The 18,947-nt window shown below is 34.3% G+C and overlaps 1 protein-coding gene across 1 annotated transcript; it reads left to right on the plus strand.

Annotated features, from left to right (window-relative positions):
• The first annotated feature begins 5,353 nt into the window (after positions 1 to 5,353).
• Positions 5,354 to 18,172, plus strand: LOC128219265 (penicillin-binding protein 4-like). The gene is made up of 9 exons (XM_052927078.1): positions 5,354 to 5,510; positions 7,916 to 8,057; positions 10,146 to 10,325; positions 10,548 to 10,811; positions 13,124 to 13,266; positions 13,392 to 13,499; positions 14,680 to 14,757; positions 16,227 to 16,530; positions 18,169 to 18,172. The coding sequence occupies exons 1-9, from the start codon at positions 5,354 to 5,356 to the stop codon at positions 18,170 to 18,172; spliced, it is 1,380 nt and encodes a 459-aa protein (XP_052783038.1).
• The last annotated feature ends 775 nt before the right edge of the window (positions 18,173 to 18,947 follow it).

An 18,947-nucleotide genomic window follows, 5' to 3' on the forward strand; every position in this document is an offset into this window, starting at 1 on the left:
GGTCAACGATGAACAATTTTGCAAAAAAACAAATTTCAGTATACCAATATCAACAAATAAACCGCATCTAATTTACATATTATCTTCTAAGTTGTCTTTTCCCGGCAAGCTGATGTGTGTTTACTACTTTCAGCAGTTGTTTTGACTATTTGTTTGCTTTTAAAGCACTAAATTACGTCTCAAACGTAAAATCCTCCTAACTTTAGTAATTTATGTCGATTTTATTCAGAAAAAAAACGACTTATTTGGACATGATTCCATTACATCGTATGCAATGGACACAGTTTTCAAATATTGTTTTCCATGATGCTGAAGATGCTGTATATTATCAAGACAATTTTTACAAATTTATCCGGTTAAAATTAGTTGCAAAAACATATAAATGTTAAAGTAGGATTATATCGGTAATTATTCGATTACCCGGTAGGTATTGTCTGTAAATAATCCAAGCAATCCAGTTAATTTTTAAAAACACTTCCCAATCGACTGAACATGGAAAAAAATGACGTCGAAACAAAAATGCAACTCCGAGTTATGTTGCGGTCCTAATCGAGCTTAATGCCATTTTTTTCTCAATGATATAACTCGTGACGTCACACAAGTACCTATTATTGAGGTTATTTTGAACTCTTTGATTTTTGCATTTTTATGACATTTAACAGCGTTTTTAACACAAAAGTTACTCATGGTGTGTAATTGTATGCAATAATTACGATAAAACACATTTTTTCGGTCGTTACCATCTGCAAAAGCCCTTAAAATAGTTTACAACCCTCGAGCTACGCAATCGGGCTGAAAACGATTTTGCGGGCCTCTGCAGATGGTCTCGACCTCTAAAAGGTGTATTAACCCTATATTTTACAACCGTGATATTTGATAATTAAAGTGATCGCGAGGAAATGCAATTATTTTCTATAAGAGGAAACCTTAAGAAGCAAAAACTTCAGCCCCGTGCTTAAGAGGTATTCAGAAGCAAATATGTAAACTAAAGACTACCGTTTTCAGTCTCTGTTAATCTGGAAATTATGACAACATTAAATGTAAGTGCAGGACGACTTTTTACAGCTTCCACACGGCACTTACAAACTGCTGTAAATATCAATGCTTGTGTGAAAAAACTACAGAAACAAGCTTAGTTGCAAAAAGTTTAAAAATAAACCCGGTTTCAACAAAGATTATACGGCAAAGATTATGTATACTAAAGACTACCGTTCTCAGTGTCTGTAAAACTTGAAATAATGAAAACATTAAATGTAGGTGCGGTTCGACTTTTTACAGCTTCCACACGGCACTCATAAAACTGCTGTAAATATCATTTTGTCCTCAAAGATGGTTTTATAGCACGGGAGAATGACATCTTAACGTTAAACAACAGTTAAGGAAGAGGGTTCCGTATAGGTTAAATGGGTAGCCATCCGGACTCTGCACGTCATATCGGTTCGATTGAAATGCATCGCCCTCAAGGGAGGCTTAAGGCATCGACTTAGACAATTATTCTATCCGATGATAATCAAAGCCTAAGTAGGAAATAAACAGTACCAGTACATATCCCACACTCAGAATGGCAATGCTGCAAATGGCACTAGTTACGGTTAAAGTATTTAAGAAAGATACAAGAAAAAATACACAACTACACTGTGGCCAAATACAAAGGCATAGTAGAATTTTAAAAGCATAACAGACACCACGATGATCGCATTCAAACGGTCACATGGTATATAAAAGTACGTATTAAAGCTATGAATGATGCGAAAGTTAATATTTTACAATGTGCACAGCATCAATAACATCATTGATCACATGTGTGTTTGTCAACAAGACATTTGGTTAATTAATGACTTATTTAATATTAAGTTGAACAACGTTGTTTTATTAATGGTTAAACTATCCTCTCATTCACCCATACGAGTTACGCTTATTTTGGGTATCCACAGCAGGTAAACAAGTGTAAAGATGTTTAAAATTCATTTTTAGACCATTCAAATATATAGTTTTAAACCTTTGTTTATGCGAGTTACGCCAGATAGCTGTCTGGGTATGTTTATGTCATACTCTGGAGTATGGATGAATTCATTGTTCTATTTGCAGGTATTCGTAATATCTGATCGTCGAGTACTTGAGGTATTAGCTTGTGATGTTCTATATAGGATTAGTCACAAGTCGTCAAATAATACACACACTGGCGTTCATTTCGAGAGGCAAAGGGATGATACTCCTGGTGGTTACCGAACCAATAACTCCTTGGGTAAGAAGCAGACACCGTAACCTCTTAATTGCTTCTATAAGCAATTTCCACTTTGGAAATCATAAAACTAGGGTAAGGGAAAATGAAGGTCCATTACTGATCGTTATGGACTAGTGTTTAGGGTTATGGAAAGTCCTAATCTGATCCCAAAGGGCTAGGGTTTGGTTTAGGGATGGTCCTTAAATGACCCAGAAGGACTAGGGTTAAGGTAAGGTAGGGTCTAAGGGCTAGGGTTTAGGGTTAGGGAAGGTCCCTAATTGATCTAGAAGGACTAGGTAAGGATTACCAATTGGAACACTTCGGCCATCTCGGCCATACTACGAGCCTTATATCGGTGTAATCATGATACAGTCGAAACTCGTTGGCTCGAACTCAAAAGTGACCGGCGAAAATACTTCGAGCCTTAGAAACATCGAGCCAAGCGGGATGTTTTACCTTCAGTTTAGAGATATCTCTCCTTTACATCTAGTTCGAGCCAACGAGAATTTCAAACCAAACTAGTTGGAGCCAACTGGTTTCTACTGTAGTAGTTCGTTATATGAACAACAAAACTAGTTCGTTATATTATAAATACAACTATTCACTAACTGTAGTGTTTAAAAGTGTAACCATTATTACTTGGTTTAAATTGGTTGCCATTGAAGTGTATTATTGCATCAATTAGTACTTGGAGTATATTCATATGTTTTTTTTTATTTAAACACATTTAATTCAATATATACACACAAACTATACAGAATATCGATATATTATTGAAATGGATTGGAACCAAAACACAGCTTATAAAGTTGTTATCCGTAGGAATTTAATTACTCATTTACCAGAAAAATGCGTATGATTGACGATTACACGATATGTATGTTCTATGCGAGAAAGAATGTTACTAAGGCCAAATAAAAAATAGGTGCGTTTCAGGTAACGCTGCCAAAAAAAAATAGGGTAGGTAGGTCGGAATATTTTTTTATTTTTTTGATATATTGATTTCAGTAACTGTTGGCTCAGAAAGTAACAAAAGTAAAAGTCATCAATTTTCAGGTTTATCAGTAGTTTTTAAACATGTTCCATGCTTCAAAGGAAACATACTTCATTTATACTTTGACAATGATGGTTGGATTTCAACTAAGTTATGGTACACTACTCTGCTATTATTTAAGACTTTCCAGGAACGGTTTTACTTTTCTTTATGCACCCTTTTGCTTTCAATCACCCTCTGTAGAATGCTAACCTCCCTGTAACATAATTACATGAAGAGTGGGACAGCAAATTTACCAAATAAGCCATCAGCCAAGGAAACCTCAATGCTGTCAAGAGGACCTGGGGGTTCAGGTTTGAAGAACAAGTAACCTGCAGGTTTTATTGCCAAAATTGCACACTTAAGTCTGACATATCAATCCGAAAGTCAGTATCTGACACATTTGTATCTGACAAGAAAATATAGTTCAAGAATTGAAATATACCTGCCACACAAGCACAAACTACCTGTAATTCACCTTTGAGTTCGGACAATCTAAAAATTCGGACATCCGTTATTATTTTCAAAAATAATTTATTTTAGGTACCTAATTTTCGGACACCCAAAGGACATCGATTGTAACTTACAGTTACTAAGTCTCACAGACAAAAAATATTGATCTTTATCGGTACAATGCCTGGCTAAATTACCTAACCGTATACATCACTGTGATAAGTTAGTTAGTTACTACCCATCCTAATCGATTTATTGCCTGTTGAAAAGGACGTGTGATATATTTAATGGAGGATTAAAGAAACAACAAGGGCAATTAAGAGATTAAGAAACACAGACATGACATGTTTGTAAAACAATCCGCCAATAAACTTTGAAACTTGTACCACACATTTAATATAGACTCTATGAAGCAATAATCGTACAGTAATACTCATTGAAACATCAATAGAACAATAAAAATCAACACATTCAATGATATAGGTAACTATTTAATGTGATGAATTAAAGTTAGAAATGCAATACTTAAGCTACGATCGAAAACACCACCCAGACACATTAATCCTGCATAACAATATCCATGCTCTCCATGAGATCCTCGTGGGTATACCTGAGAGTTATATGACGTCACACAATGTGACTGTTTGATCTGAAGCCGATAAAAGGTGTTTATTCATTTCAATGCATGTTTAAAATGGTGTTGAATGGGATTTTAAACAACTTGATGAAGGAGTTACACTTATAGGCGTAATAACCATTGATAACTACGGTAAAATGCAGACATGAAGAAAATAGGCAGGTTTACCATACATGTAGATAAAATGCAAAAATGGTTATTTTCTATGAATTCGGAGAGCGAAAAATTAATTATTTTAAGGTGTCCGCACTCTAAGGTGAAGTACGGTAAATACATTCAGAAATCCAACTCTAACATTGTCAACTTTACGTACATACATTTCGTAACCAAATGCTTTTCGTACCCAAATCACATTTTTCAGCGAAAAATAGGTTAGGGTCGGCGGGAAAAAATAGGGTCGGTCGGGTAACCTGAAACAGACCTAATTTTTATTTGGCCTAATGGTAAATATAGAACTAAGGATTGTGTGTTCATGGCTTAACTGGTCATTTGAAATTATTGCGCGACATATTTGAAGCGTAGTATAAGTTTGACATGAATGTAAACCGTCCATAAATATCCGAGGTTGTTTTCAAAAGAAAATTGTCGAGGTGCTACGCCTTATTTACACCGCATCTGGTCATTCCGTGTCATTTACACTTTTCAAGAGCGAAGTTTACATTTTAACGGGATCTTGGTGATAAAAGAGTTATAAAAACTATTTTTTTACATTCACTTAACAACTGAATCATAATTATACAAAGATGAGTTTGAGTTTAAAAATAAACGAAGAAGTTATTATTGTCGCCTGTTGTAAACTCTAAAACTAAATTAAACAAGATACAGGTATTCAAAAAAGATGCTGCAACATCATAATATGACTTTGAAAAAGTTTTTTTGGCAATCATCTTAAATAAGTTTCAAAATTAAACCACAATTACTGTTTTATGTTAGACGAAAACTACTGTATTTAAAACGAGGTTACTGCTGGATTATTCACACTCACGTTGCAAATCCGTAGTAAGCTATGCGGTACGTTCTTCGTTATTTTGGTGCCGCCTTCGTGTTGACCAATGTACGTGGAGCAGTGTTTGACGGTGAAACGGAACAAGACGTTGTGAAACTTATACAGGCAACGTTAGAATGCCGTCACGTCTCGGGAATGACCGTCGGCATCATCAAAGGTAATGTTTTCTTTTTAACGAGAAGCTGAGAAGTTTTTTATTAGAATCGGTCAAAACCTTATGTATTCACTGCAATTATTATTGTATACGACCATTATTAATGCTGGGATAATTCCACTGTTTTAACTTCACTTTTTAATTAGTCACTATTTCATGATTTCATTTTGCTGTCTTCACAATTTCACCATTCTTAAAGCAAAAAAAAGAAGAAAAATGTCGAAAACTGTCATAAACTTGTTAATGTGTCAATGCATTGAAACTTACTAACCGAAGTACCACATAGTTTACAGTGTATTTAAGTTTAGCAGTTATTTCATCTTTTTCCATTAAAAAAGATTACTGGGTATGTCTATGTAGTAGAATCCATTCCTTATGCGTGATTGGCTAGCCGATGTTATCACGGGATATTACCAAGTAAGGTATATAGCTTCATTTTGTCACCCGATTAAAATAAGCCGTCGTAGCTCAGTGGATACGACGCTGTACTGCAATTTTGGCGACAAGGATCGAACCCGGTCTCTGACACATTTTTTTTTTAAATTTTGGATCTGGTTTTTTTTTTACAATTATGATATCATAGCGTAACACATTCTATTAAATAATCTATTAAATACATGAACTCATAATTTCTTGAAGATGAACTCGTGAAAAAGTGTAAATTACTAATTTCCTTAAATCTGTGAATTCATGTAGTTTGAGTCATTAATCTGTGAAATAAGGAAGTTGAAATGGTCAAGTTGACGGCATATTGACATACGGTTATATAAACAAGTTTTGTGATTAAAAAATAATTTTTGCTCAAAAACATAATATTCCGTTTGTGTGATATGTGTAGAGAAATAAAGAATACATACACTGCAAAACGCTTGATTTGACGTCAAATAAAGAAATAATCACTGCTATCTGTGTAAAGTATTTGCATTTCTATATATCAGAGTGTAACGGGGTCACCAAGAATCAACATTTCACAAACATCTGTGGCCATAATAACGAACATTCTCAAGTTCAGATCTAGATTCAGACTCAGAAAAACATTTATTGTAATTTACAAAGAATCGTCTTTATTCCACGTTTTAACAAAAATAAGTGTGAAATACTGTTCAATAATTTCGAACACAATCTAGCAACTTCCATCTTCACAACTCATCTTGAAAGAAAGTTATAATGAAATGAAGATTAGCAATTAGAGTCATAAATCTAAACTCAGATTTCAGCCTATTGCTATTTATTTGATATGATATGTATGTCTGTTATTCATGTCGGGAAATAGGTCATTGAGCTAATGTTTCTAGTTAACACATACCCGACTTTAAATAAAGATTCTTGTACCTTGTATCACTGCTTCTGACCACAATTATTTGTACTATAAGTGGGATTATTTTTGGCTTAAAATAATGGTATTTAAGGGTGTGATGCTTAACATTGCTCAAAATTAAGGCCTGATGTCTAGCCTATTTGTAACGCCACATGATATAACTACTGAAACAGATCAAATAAGTTTTTGTGTACTAGATTAAATAAACTGATTTAATATGATGAAGCCGGTTGGTGATACAGAAGAAAATAAATCGAATGAAACATAAAATTGGAGGGAACGTATCATGTTTTGTAAGAAAGTATTTATCAGGTTATAAGACGACAACGGTATACAGTCATGTACTGGTAATAAGGTAAATCCCCTTTTATAGCCAATGGTATTGAAGATACCCCATTTCTCCAGTCTGTTAATGTTTCATTATATACTTTTAGCGAAGAGGTCACAGAAACATAATTTAAAATACGTATGTACACTACTTTATATCGATATATCGATATCGATTATTATTACATCGTTTATAAGTGTGCTTTAACGCGCCGAGATATACCATCACTGCATTTGTATACTAAAGCGTGAATTTGTACACTATAGCATGCATTGGTAAACGAGAGTTCGCGCATTGGTATACTATAGCGCATTGCGATATTATAGAGTCCATTGCTATACTAAAGTATATTGGTGAACGATAGCGTCCATTGGGAAACATGACAATATTGTATACCAATGGACGCTATAGTGTACCAATTGAAGCAAAAGTATACCAATGCGCTAAAAGTATACCAATGGACGCTATAGTGTACTTTGGCGTATTGGTTTACTTTAGCTTAAATTGGTACACTATATCTATTGTCTATTGATATACTTTGGCTGGAATGAGTTTACACTAACGTCCATTGGTATACCATAGCGTCTATTTGTTTACTATAACGTACGAGATATTAAAAACTTAAGTGTGCATAAGATATTATAGCGTGCATTTATTTACCATAACATTTATTTACTCGCGCCGTAGTGTTATTTATGTTTAAGTTTTCCATTTTCACACGTTGTTGTAAAGGTATGAGCAACTTTCTGGTTTTTAATACAGAAAACGAAACATGGACACATGGCTTTGGGATGGCTGATTTAAAAAGCGGGCGGCCTGTAGACGGAGACACCTTGTTTAACATTGCCTCTGTGACCAAGTCATTTACCATGGCTTTGCTGGCGATCCTGCTTAAAGAGAATAAGTATGACATATTAGTGGTATTAAATTTATATCAACACATACCACCTCAGATTATAAAATGTGTATGTATTTATAAATATATTGTCTAGTATCAAGAAAATGAAAGAAACTGTATGTACACGTAGTTTTGAAAACATGCGGTAAGGTTTAAAACTCATTTGCAAAATTTCTTTTAAATAGTGGACCCGCTGATACTTTAATATTCGCTTAACTCGTATTGTCATAAACGCCATTTTTAACAGGTACAATATACACATACCACATACTTTGATGACGTAGTGTGCTAAAAGAAGTCCGCTGTCGGACGTATAAGAAGTGTTTTGCAACATCTGCATTATCTTTGAAAATTCAAAATCGTCGGAAACCGAACATCATATACGAGGTCTACCTGGTTATAAAACTAATGCAATGTTCAGGAAAAGTCTTTGCCATCTTTTGGGATTATCATTGTACCAAAAGTCTGCATTGCTTTATAAGCTCCGTGTAATACAGGCGTATACAAAGTCTAGTTCAGCTGTTTTTCTGTAATGTACGTTAAGCTATATGAGGGAAAAACGAAAAGAAAAAGGAAATTTATGAGTGAAATTTTGTTTCATAGCTTCACACAGTCTTTTTCAAGAGCCATGACAGTTTAATGATTGTTTATAATCAGGCATTTGTTGAAAATAAGTACTTTTATGTCATTATCTGTATAATTTAGAAACAAATTATATCGGTTCGCTTGCTACATAGGTCTGGTTCAATTGTTCTGTTTAGCATAGGCACGGTTCATAAACTACAGCGACCGATTAAATAGCATAGAACGTCTACATCACTGTCAATTAAATTCAGCTAATAACTGTATTGACAATGACAGTCCACGAAAGAAAGCATGAAACGTGGGAAAAAGCCTTGCTCTCAGTAAAAGCTTACAGTCGCCCATGTTATCAAGCTGTTTTGTTTTTTATCCCTATTATTTTGTAGCGAATACTCTGCATGTGGGAATAACATTGGCTACCCTGAACGTCTGTACTCGTTCGCTGAACCCAGTGCTTTTATAGCAGATACAATCTTTTTTCCAATAGTTATTATTATTATTAACACTATTATTATTAACATTATTATTATTAACATTAATATTATCATTATTATTATTATTATTATTATTATTAGTATTATTATTATTATTATTATCGTTATCATTATTATTATTATCATTATTATTATTATTACTTTTATTATCAATATTTAGTGTCGATGCTAACATCGCATATATTATTGGTGGGTTCGATCCCGAATAAAGGTATTTTATCATTGTTCTATAATATTAAGTTTTGAATTGTCGTACCAAATACTTTGATGTATTTATTTCTTTGTTTTTCATATGTCATGTTCGGTGTCCGAGTTTCTTTTCAAAAGGTATTGACAATGTTCTAATTGAATATGCTAAACTTTGACCTGGTTTCTCGGTAAAGGGAGATGACTTCGTAGAAGATTTGTCAGCTAGACTGGCTCTTACCAACTAGTCGTGGGTCTAGTCTAGGTTTTACGGGGTTTTTTTTGTACGCTCATAAAGAACTTGTATTTCTCCGTCTGCTGATAGAGTTGGGATATCTTATCATAGAAGTACTTGGGGTTTACCTATAAGTTTATTATTATTCGTTTTATTGTAAAGTTTCCTCAAGTTAATGCATACTTTGATAAGATTTACCTTTTACTTTTTTTCTTTATTTAGGATTGTTGGGATACGAGTGAGGTTTGTGCACTTAAGCTGGTTTAAACCCCCGATAAATTTACACTTTACTGAACTTTCCAAGGCGGTACCTATCTATCCTTGATAAATATACCTAGTTTTTTATATATAGTATGTATGCACTGTGTTGTTTGTGGAGTTTTGTGCTGTTCGTCCATGTTTCTTGTTTGTGATTTTATGTTGTATGTCTTTGGCGTTGACTCAGTCTATTAAACCGGGTTTATGTTAAAACTGTTTGCAACTTAGCTTGTTTCTGTAGCTTTTCGCATAAATATTGTTACGCTATTGTTGAATGAATCTAGCTATTTTAATATTTATTAAACTTAAAATCAACGATACACAATTGCTTTGTTACAGATTACATTGGAAGACGACGGTATCCGATATTCTTGGCTCAGAGTATGGGTTCATTGACGACTATAGGACACGGGAGACAACTCTTCGAGACCTTTTGTCACATAGAACAGGCCTGGCCAACCCCGACATCGGGTTCATGGCTGGGTTTCCTCCATCCCTATCGAGGGAAGACATGTGCAAGTAATTACTCATCTTATAAATAATTATATCTAACAATGTTATATGTAAATAATATTAAATATTAGACGTATTGTTTGCTGCAATTTTTTGTTTGTTAATAGTATAATTGTGTAATATTGCTATTACATATTATAATAATAAATCCATGAAATCACTTGAATGCTCAAAAATATGATGAGTCAGTCATAACGATCGTTTCTTCCTCATGAACTTTTATTGCAGACGGATGAGGTATCTCCCAGAGCAAATCCCTTTTAGGGACTCCTATATCTACAACAATTACTTGTACATGTTACTTGGTCACGTGGCAGAAAAGTTAGGTGGAGACACGTGGGAAAATCTTCTAATGTCACGAATTTTTGTACCCCTTGGAATGAAGTCAACTAAAATACTGAAGAAGACATCGGACGTGCTTGCCAGTGATATGGCGCATCCGTACATATACAAGGACAACTCGTTTGAAAACTCAACTTTAGATATTTATGAGTATGCTCCCTTATATGCTTTTATATAAACACTCACACAAACACGTTGAGCTTTCTTAAACACTTTTATATCTATACTTTTTTGAGTAACATCTTCACCTGGCCCCAATCTCTCGACACTTCTTAAGCTTAACAGGTATAAGTTGCTTATTTCAAACAGCCAAACTACATACTTATAGTGAAATTTGATGAATGAAAAATAGTTAATTGTGATTAACGTAACGATAATTTCTATTTAGAGGATTACAACTTTTAAAGGTGAATATAAAAAATATTAAAAAAATAAAAATAGTAGGTTTAGCTTAATCCTGTTATAGGGGACTTAAGAAGTTTCGAGAAATGGGGGCCAGTAGATAAATACACAATCTTAAAAAGGAAGTGACGTAAAATTCAACACTGCCGTTGTTTTTTTAAAATTTCATTTGGTATGTGCTACAAATATCTTATATATTTTACTTTCTTTCATGCTTTACGATGAAATATGGGGTTTTAACAGTGAAATAACAACAGTGAAAATATCAATTTGATATTTTCACTGCAAAATAAGGAGTGAAAATATCAATTTTCAGAACTACTTTTAAAATCCTTTGTTGTTACATGTACTTCCCTTGGTCAAAACAGAACACTGGACTTCAGTAAATTATGTCAAAACATGTTAAAAAAATAAAGAAATATTTTATAAATTTAAATAAATATATAATTGGAAATTAACAACTTACCGTTTATTACCGGTTATCCCGTTAATCAAACATTTTACTGATCTTTGAAGCTGAATGTTCGAACATTTGCTTTCATTCCAAACAAATTACAGACAAAAACAACTGTTCGAACATAAATAAAATTTTATAGCATCGTTCAAATGTATTTTGAACTGTTAACCGTTGTAGTACGTAAAATGAGCTTCCTGGAGAATTCACACAACAATTTACAGATATATCCGATATTTTTTACCCCACCCACATCTCAAAATCTGTCAACAAACTAGCGTGGCATTTACTCTTCTGGAAAACAAACATTTTATAGCGAAACAGACTGGTCTCTGACAGTAAGATGACTGAATATTAACTTACTATAAAAACACGCGTATATGCAGTCTTAAACTAAGAAGAATGGTTAAAATCCAGTGAGTATCAACATTTGTTTTGTTAACACATTTGACCTTCCAAATTTTCATTCTTTAAATAGCGGCGTAGTAATTTGGTTAAAATAAAAAGTGTTTTCATATTTTTTTGGAACCTTTGTGCACTAATAATACTTAATTTCTTACTGTTCATAAAGCTTTGCAATAAAAAATGAGCGAATATTAAGGTATAAGTATGAATAGCAGAGAACTATTTCTCAGCAAACCGAAAGTAGAAAAGTTGACAGCTATAATTATGCATAAGGGGCGCCCCACGGGTAGCGGCGTAAAGCCCACCCTTTTCAAAAAAAGGGGGTAATTCAGAAATAAATAAAAAAACAAATAAAACTCCAAAAATAAGCATAAAAGAAACAGAAAATTTGTTTATTTCAGTGTAAGATCGTTTTTTATTTCACGAGTGTCATAGAAAAACATATTTTCACGAGTGGCGAAACCACGAGTGAAAATGTAGTTTTTTTATGATCACGAGTGAAATTAAATAAACAAATTTTCTGTTTCTTTTATGCTTATTTTTGGAGTTTTATTTGTTTTTTTATTTATTTCTGAATTACCCCCTAAAACAAATATCCTCTATGTATTCATTTATTTTTAAAACCACTAATACCCACTACTTAATATTTTCAAAGAAAAAACACTGGAGATACCCATTTAAAACGAATTTAACGTTCTCCGTAACTTGGACGTATTAAAAAAACAATATGCGTATGTTTAAACTATTGATATGAAATTGAAATATTCAAACATTAACATGAACACAAACTAAAAGAAAGCGGTATTATTTGCGCTGTTAAGGGGCGCAATGTCCCCTCCCCCTTTCCTAGAAAAGAGGTGTTGGAGGTGAATTTTGCGTATGTGTCCTGACAATTTTGTTCAACGTGGGAGCATGGTTCCTGTATTAATGCATTAGTCCACACTGGTAAAATATGGTACGGTGTGAAAACCCGGGGACGAATTCAAGCACAAAACGTGTGAATGACACGATACTGACTGACTCGCTCTGGTTAGAACATATTTGAGAATTCCTGGCCAATGAGCTCCGTTTGTTTACATCTGACTTGCAAGCAAGTGGCACAGGTTCGATCCCAGACTGGTCAAATAGTGCCCTGAGCCTTTGATACATGTTTGCTTAAAATGTCTTTTGGGAGACATGTTGATATTTTGACTATCTTCAGACTACATCCGGCAGAGCCAGCAGGAGCGATATTGTCGTCTGCAGAGGACATGGTGCTCTATTTACAGTTTGTTCTGAGCAATGGGAAAACAACGACTGGGGACCAGTTGGTAGACCCTATGCTTTTCAGAGAGGCTTTTTCAGGTACTTGATACTTTGCAGTTTTTTATGTCGATGCTATCAAATGAAGCATTTGTATGTTAAACATGATTTTTGTAGATGGTTTTCAATTTGTAACATAGAGTCGGAGAATGACGCTTTCATTTCAGTTGCTTTACCTGTGGTTAGAGGGGACGTCACCGTGTCCAAACCGACTTTCCCCGTGTCTGACGTTGTAGGCGGATACGGATACGGATGGTTTGAGAGTAGTTATGATGGTATGCATTCAAACATTTATAAAGTGAATCTTTATGACATAAGTTATTTAAGGCGAGTATTAAAAAACATATGAATTTTAAATTTAAAATTTAATTGTCTTATACTGCTTTTTCACTAGTTTTATTTCCAAAGTTTATCTGAAACAATTACCATCTTGTGGTATTTTTTTAAAGAATCGGTCTTGGTCTATAAAATAACTGCGTCGTTATTTGAAAACAAGATATTTTTAGGAACATCATTGTCATTAATTGACTTTTAAATGACATGACAATTTGCTATATAAACACACGAGAACTAGATGAGATTTTTTTTGACGTGCTGCACATGTTTTGAAAGAGTCTCAGGGGATTTGGACTTAAAAGACTTTTAAGTGTTCTCCTTATTTTATAAATTACTTTAGTTATTATGGAAAAAAATGTCGAAATTGTACTTATTACATTTAAAGGCGGTATGCATGTTCATGCTCTTCCTAGGCAAAATAAAGTGCATTACGAATGACGAAAGGAAATATACAAGTACGTAATTTATCCGGTTTGATCCTTGTCTGTCACCCTGTTTTGGCCACCTTTCTTACTCCTTTAATAATGACCGTTATTCTTCCCTGCACATTTTGTTCATTTGACCTTCACGTCAACGCGCCGGTTAGTGCAATGGCACTGTGACTTTATAAGTATGTCACTTACGTGTTTATTGTGTTTGGTTAGGCCATGCTGAAAGGGGTAAAATGTTGCATTGGTATGCGTTTTGATATATTCAAATGAGTTGATATATCGTTTATTGTCAGTTAGAAACACATGCCGCTTGCCATTTTAACTGACGTTTTTTTTCTCATGCAGTGTGTTTTAATAACCCACGCCTATCAAAGTTATAATATAGTCAATAGTTCGACAAAAATGGTGTCGAACTTTGAATCCTATGGCATTGTGTCGCATTTTCATTCCCTTCATTATGTAGTCTTGCTAACTGCTAAAGTCGCTGCGCAGTGGAAACAAACACATTGGTGGAAAATGCGAAGAGTATAGATTAAACCACGCAAGGTAGTCATATTATGGTATGGAATATAATGTTGATTTTCCACGCGTCAATATTTCCATCAATGATTCGCCTGTATGGTACGAACACACGATAAAGCATCCATTATTTCAATAACACGTTGATCATTGGCATGTATATTTCCAGGCTACAGAGCGGTGTGGCACAGAGGAACCCTATGGGCTTACTACTCGATTGCCTGGTTGGTCCCAGAGCAAAATATAGGTAAAGAAGAGAAAAAGATAATCTACTTCATTACAATATTTACATTTATGAAGTTTACTTATCATAGACCCATATAACTAAAGGATACAAACTTACAGTCCATGAGCTAGATATGACTGTATAGACATACATTTTATATGATCATTTGAATATTCGTTTGAGTGTAAAGTATAATTAAAACACAATAATTTAGCAATATATCGAATGTTTACATAAAGGTAGTTTCAACTTGTTATACAACCCAAGTACGTGTATACATGTATATAAAACATTATTTTGAACATAAAAGTATAAAATATGCAATGTTACGATGAAAAATAACATGTTATATAAAGGAAAGATATATCTTTTCAACAAGTACATATTTGTTCAATTGACTAAGTATCATTATCATAATGCACCAGTCAAATGTAACCACGACCCCTCCCCCCCCCAGGTGCGGGGAATAGCGGGGACTTTGACTTTCGGTTCAGCCAACCCCGGGTAAAATCCCCGCCCTGCGGAGACGAACTGGAAGTAAAATCCCCGCCATAATGCCCCCACACCCCAGGGACCCTAGGTAAGGATCTTTCCCCGCTAGAGTGCGAAGACAAAACCACCGCATTCACCCGGCACTGCGGAGCCACCGGAAAGGTAAAAAGACGGCCTATTTCCCCGGCTATCCCCGGTATACCCCCGGACCTGAGGGGGGGGGGGGACGTGGTTACAATTGACTGGTGCATAATTAAGACGTATACTCATTTAATTGCGAGATATGATCTACTATTGTAAATATCAAATCAAGACATGGTATCTCTGTTTGGCATTCACCTGATAAAATCTGAATAAAGTCGAAACGCGTTGTGGAACAGGGAGTTGACTCTTGTTTAAGTAAATCGTAATAATAACAGGGAGTTGACTCTTGTTTTAGTAAATCGTAATAATGACTTACTATCCCCTTATTAGGACTGAGAAACTCCTATTCGAAACATTGTTTCTACTAATTTAGAGTTTACATTGCTAAATTAGGACTTACTATATTCTAATTAGGACTTAGTATTTTCTAATTAGGAGACAGTATCTCTCAAAGATAATATCGACTGACGCACTATGATGTTTTAAATTGAATAACAGCAGTTACTTTACTTCAAAAGATATTAGAGAGAACAGTTAATATACTTTGGAGGTACCAAGAATCTTCTTTGACGCCATTCAAACTATATTTACTAGCTTTATTCGAGTTAAGGTCGATACGTTTTGTGAGTTCTATTGTTGACTGAAGGAATGAGTTGAATGTAAGTTGAAGAATTTAGGTTAGGGAATTCTAATTGTAAAGTTGTATCAATTTTCCACATTTATATATTTTTGTTTTTATAGAAAATAAAACACAATTTATAAACTTTATGTTGAGGGATTATAAAATGTAGTTGAATTAATAGAACTAATCGCCAGCATGATTAACTGTAGTAATTGTAAATTGCTATTTGCAGGGATATTTATTAGTACAAATGGAGGCATGTTTAAGGATGACCAGTACACATCATTGACTACAACCCTGTACTATCTGGCAGACTTATTACTGGACAAAGAACCATGGCTGAACTCTTCAACTGCCTGCTCTTTTCCCGAACCTTGGAAAAAAGTTTACAAGGCTGATTCAAGGCCACCGGAAAATTCTCCTTTCTTGCCGGACATTTCCGAGTATACCGGAACCTACGGAAATGAGTTTCAACCCGATGTTGTAGTAACTGTGAACGGAAGTTCACAAACGCAGCTTAACTTCGAATCGGGAAGGTTCGGGGGAATTCTCTATTCAACTCAAGACAATGAACGCTTCTTGATGGAAATCACACAACCATGGGATCTTTATGTTCATTTTATGGATCATAACAACGTAACGATAAAACTAAACGTTATGTTTGTTCGCGAAGGTGGAAAAGTGACATCAATGATACTAAACATCGGAACGGATCTTAGATTTACAAAAGAGGTTTCTATTTTTGACGTTATATCTCGAAACACTAACAGAAGTTCTAGGTTATGTAGTTCAGTCTGGTTGGTAGTATTATTTTTAGGTACGTGCATCATGTGGCAACAGGAAATTGGAGTTTGGTTGAAATAAACGCACTTCGTTCTAAAAGCACTGAGGTTTGATACAGAGATATCTATCTATTTTTCATTTGAAACACTTTGAAGAGTATAAAGGAAAGAAGTAATCTCTTAAAAAATAGTTTTAGTTGTAGTTAAAGTATTAATATTAATATTTATAATAGTGTTAGTATTGCTATATATACCAAATTTTACAGTGCTTATCTCATATTTACAATTAACTTTAAAGCGCTAATAAAACTACATACTTATGAGTTTATGAGGACCCTTATATTCAAACATAGTTAAATATGATAAAAATGATTATAAACGCTAACATATAGACACTTAATTGCTTAATTGCTAAACGTTTTCATCATTTAGTCTCTTAATCAGTAATTCAGTCCGAAGGACTCCACGCGTACTTTGACCAGGCAAATTGCGTCCATATCCCCGATAATTACATCAATTCCGCAATTTATTACTTATATTTACACCAAAAGTGCAATATTTCATTCAAGAATTACTAAAAAATACTTTATTTCATTTAAGAAAACCTTTCAGTACTCCTTTCTTTCCCATTCTGTAAATAGAACGACCCGACTGTTACCGGAAACGTTTTATCAAATGACGTCACGATAACGCGGGAAAAGATTAACCACTTAAAATCACTTTTAAATGTAAAATTGAAACACTTATGGCAACGATACATTTAACATATCATAATTTAACACTTTCTAAAATCTGTATTTGTATTTTACCGCACCTGCTGAAACTATACAAACATTAACAAAATCAAAGTTGTTCATGTATACTGTTATGCGATGAATTGCGATCCGAACATATCCGTAGATGTTGCGTTTATCAATCGATGAAAGGCAGTTTATTTAAGGAATGGAAGTTGAGGTGTAAATACATCAGTCTTACACCAGCTTGTTTTCCAATACAAAGTGGATTTCTTGTAGAGTATCAAATTTGACTTTCAAAGCAAAGAATAAATAGGCATCCAAATTCTAATATTCTCCAAATTACCACAAAAATGAAGCGTTTTAAATTGTTAATTTCTTATTGACTTGAATAATTCTAAACTGTGATACGTTATACTAAATCTCAATCTTAGAAAGCATTTTCTAGTTCTAAAGTTCAAATTCAAGATTAAATGTTTACTTGTAAAGAAAGACCTACAAAACAATATACAAAATTCAATAATTAAATAAATGTTAAATAATCTGTGTGCTTTTTTTTCGTTAAAACATTTTTGTTTGTTTTATTTTGTTTTCTTGTACACTTTGCATACGATTTATAAACTTATGTACAACAAACTTCTATAACTGTATTTTATAGGTGAATTGTCTTTATATCAATTTACTCTGATATAATTTTCTCGAATTGTATGTTTTGGTGAGGTGTACTGCGATAACAATTGAACCACTTTCAGGCCTAATTTGTGACTTTCTTATCTGTGCAGACGGTAGTACAGTGTTGTGTGTTAATTATGAAACAAGTTGTCATGGAACACATTCGTCAGTTGTTCTAAGTTAATCAAGGGGCCTAGCCGTAACACAGCGCTAACGAAATACCGACATGCGCTAATGTGTCGTAGTTTTTGTAAGTTGTTTTCGTTGGTGGGGCCGCAACTATTGGGAATATGCATATATGGTAAGCATGTACCTTATGATGCGCCGCGACATAAAGGAATATGTACGTAACGACATGATGCGATATTTCAATGCAGTAACCTTTATATTTCTGTGTTCGCCGCGACATGCGGGAGTATGCATATATAGAAATGTATGTTCGTTTGTGGCGCCGAGACATGCGGGAGTATGCAGATATAGAAATGAATGTGCGTTTGTGGCGCCGAGACATGCGGGAGTATGCATATATTGAAATGAATGTGCGTTTGTGGCGCCGAGACATGCGGGAGTATGCATATATTGAAATGTATGTTCGTTTGTGGCACCGAGACATGCGGGAGTATGCATATATAGATATGTATGTTCGTTTGTGGCACCGAGACATGCGGGAGTATGCATATATAGATATGTATGTTCGTTTGTGGCACCGAGACATGCGGGAGTATGCATATATAGATATGTATGTTCGTTTGTGGCGCCGAGACA

Source organism: Mya arenaria, chromosome 15, assembly GCF_026914265.1.
Source record: "Mya arenaria isolate MELC-2E11 chromosome 15, ASM2691426v1".
Lineage (NCBI taxonomy): Eukaryota > Metazoa > Mollusca > Bivalvia > Myida > Myidae > Mya > Mya arenaria.

What these genes read in the sequence shown, in the direction of transcription:
- LOC128219265 (XM_052927078.1), top strand. Translation starts at nt 5,354, where the DNA reads ATGCGGTACGTTCTTCGTTATTTTGGTGCCGCCTTCGTGTTGACCAAT. An exon ending in ATCCTGCTTAAAGAGAATAA is followed by an intron (nt 8,058 to 10,145) that starts GTATGACATATT and finishes GCTTTGTTACAG; the next exon opens with ATTACATTGGAAGACGACGG. An exon ending in TCGAGGGAAGACATGTGCAA is followed by an intron (nt 10,326 to 10,547) that starts GTAATTACTCAT and finishes CTTTTATTGCAG; the next exon opens with ACGGATGAGGTATCTCCCAG.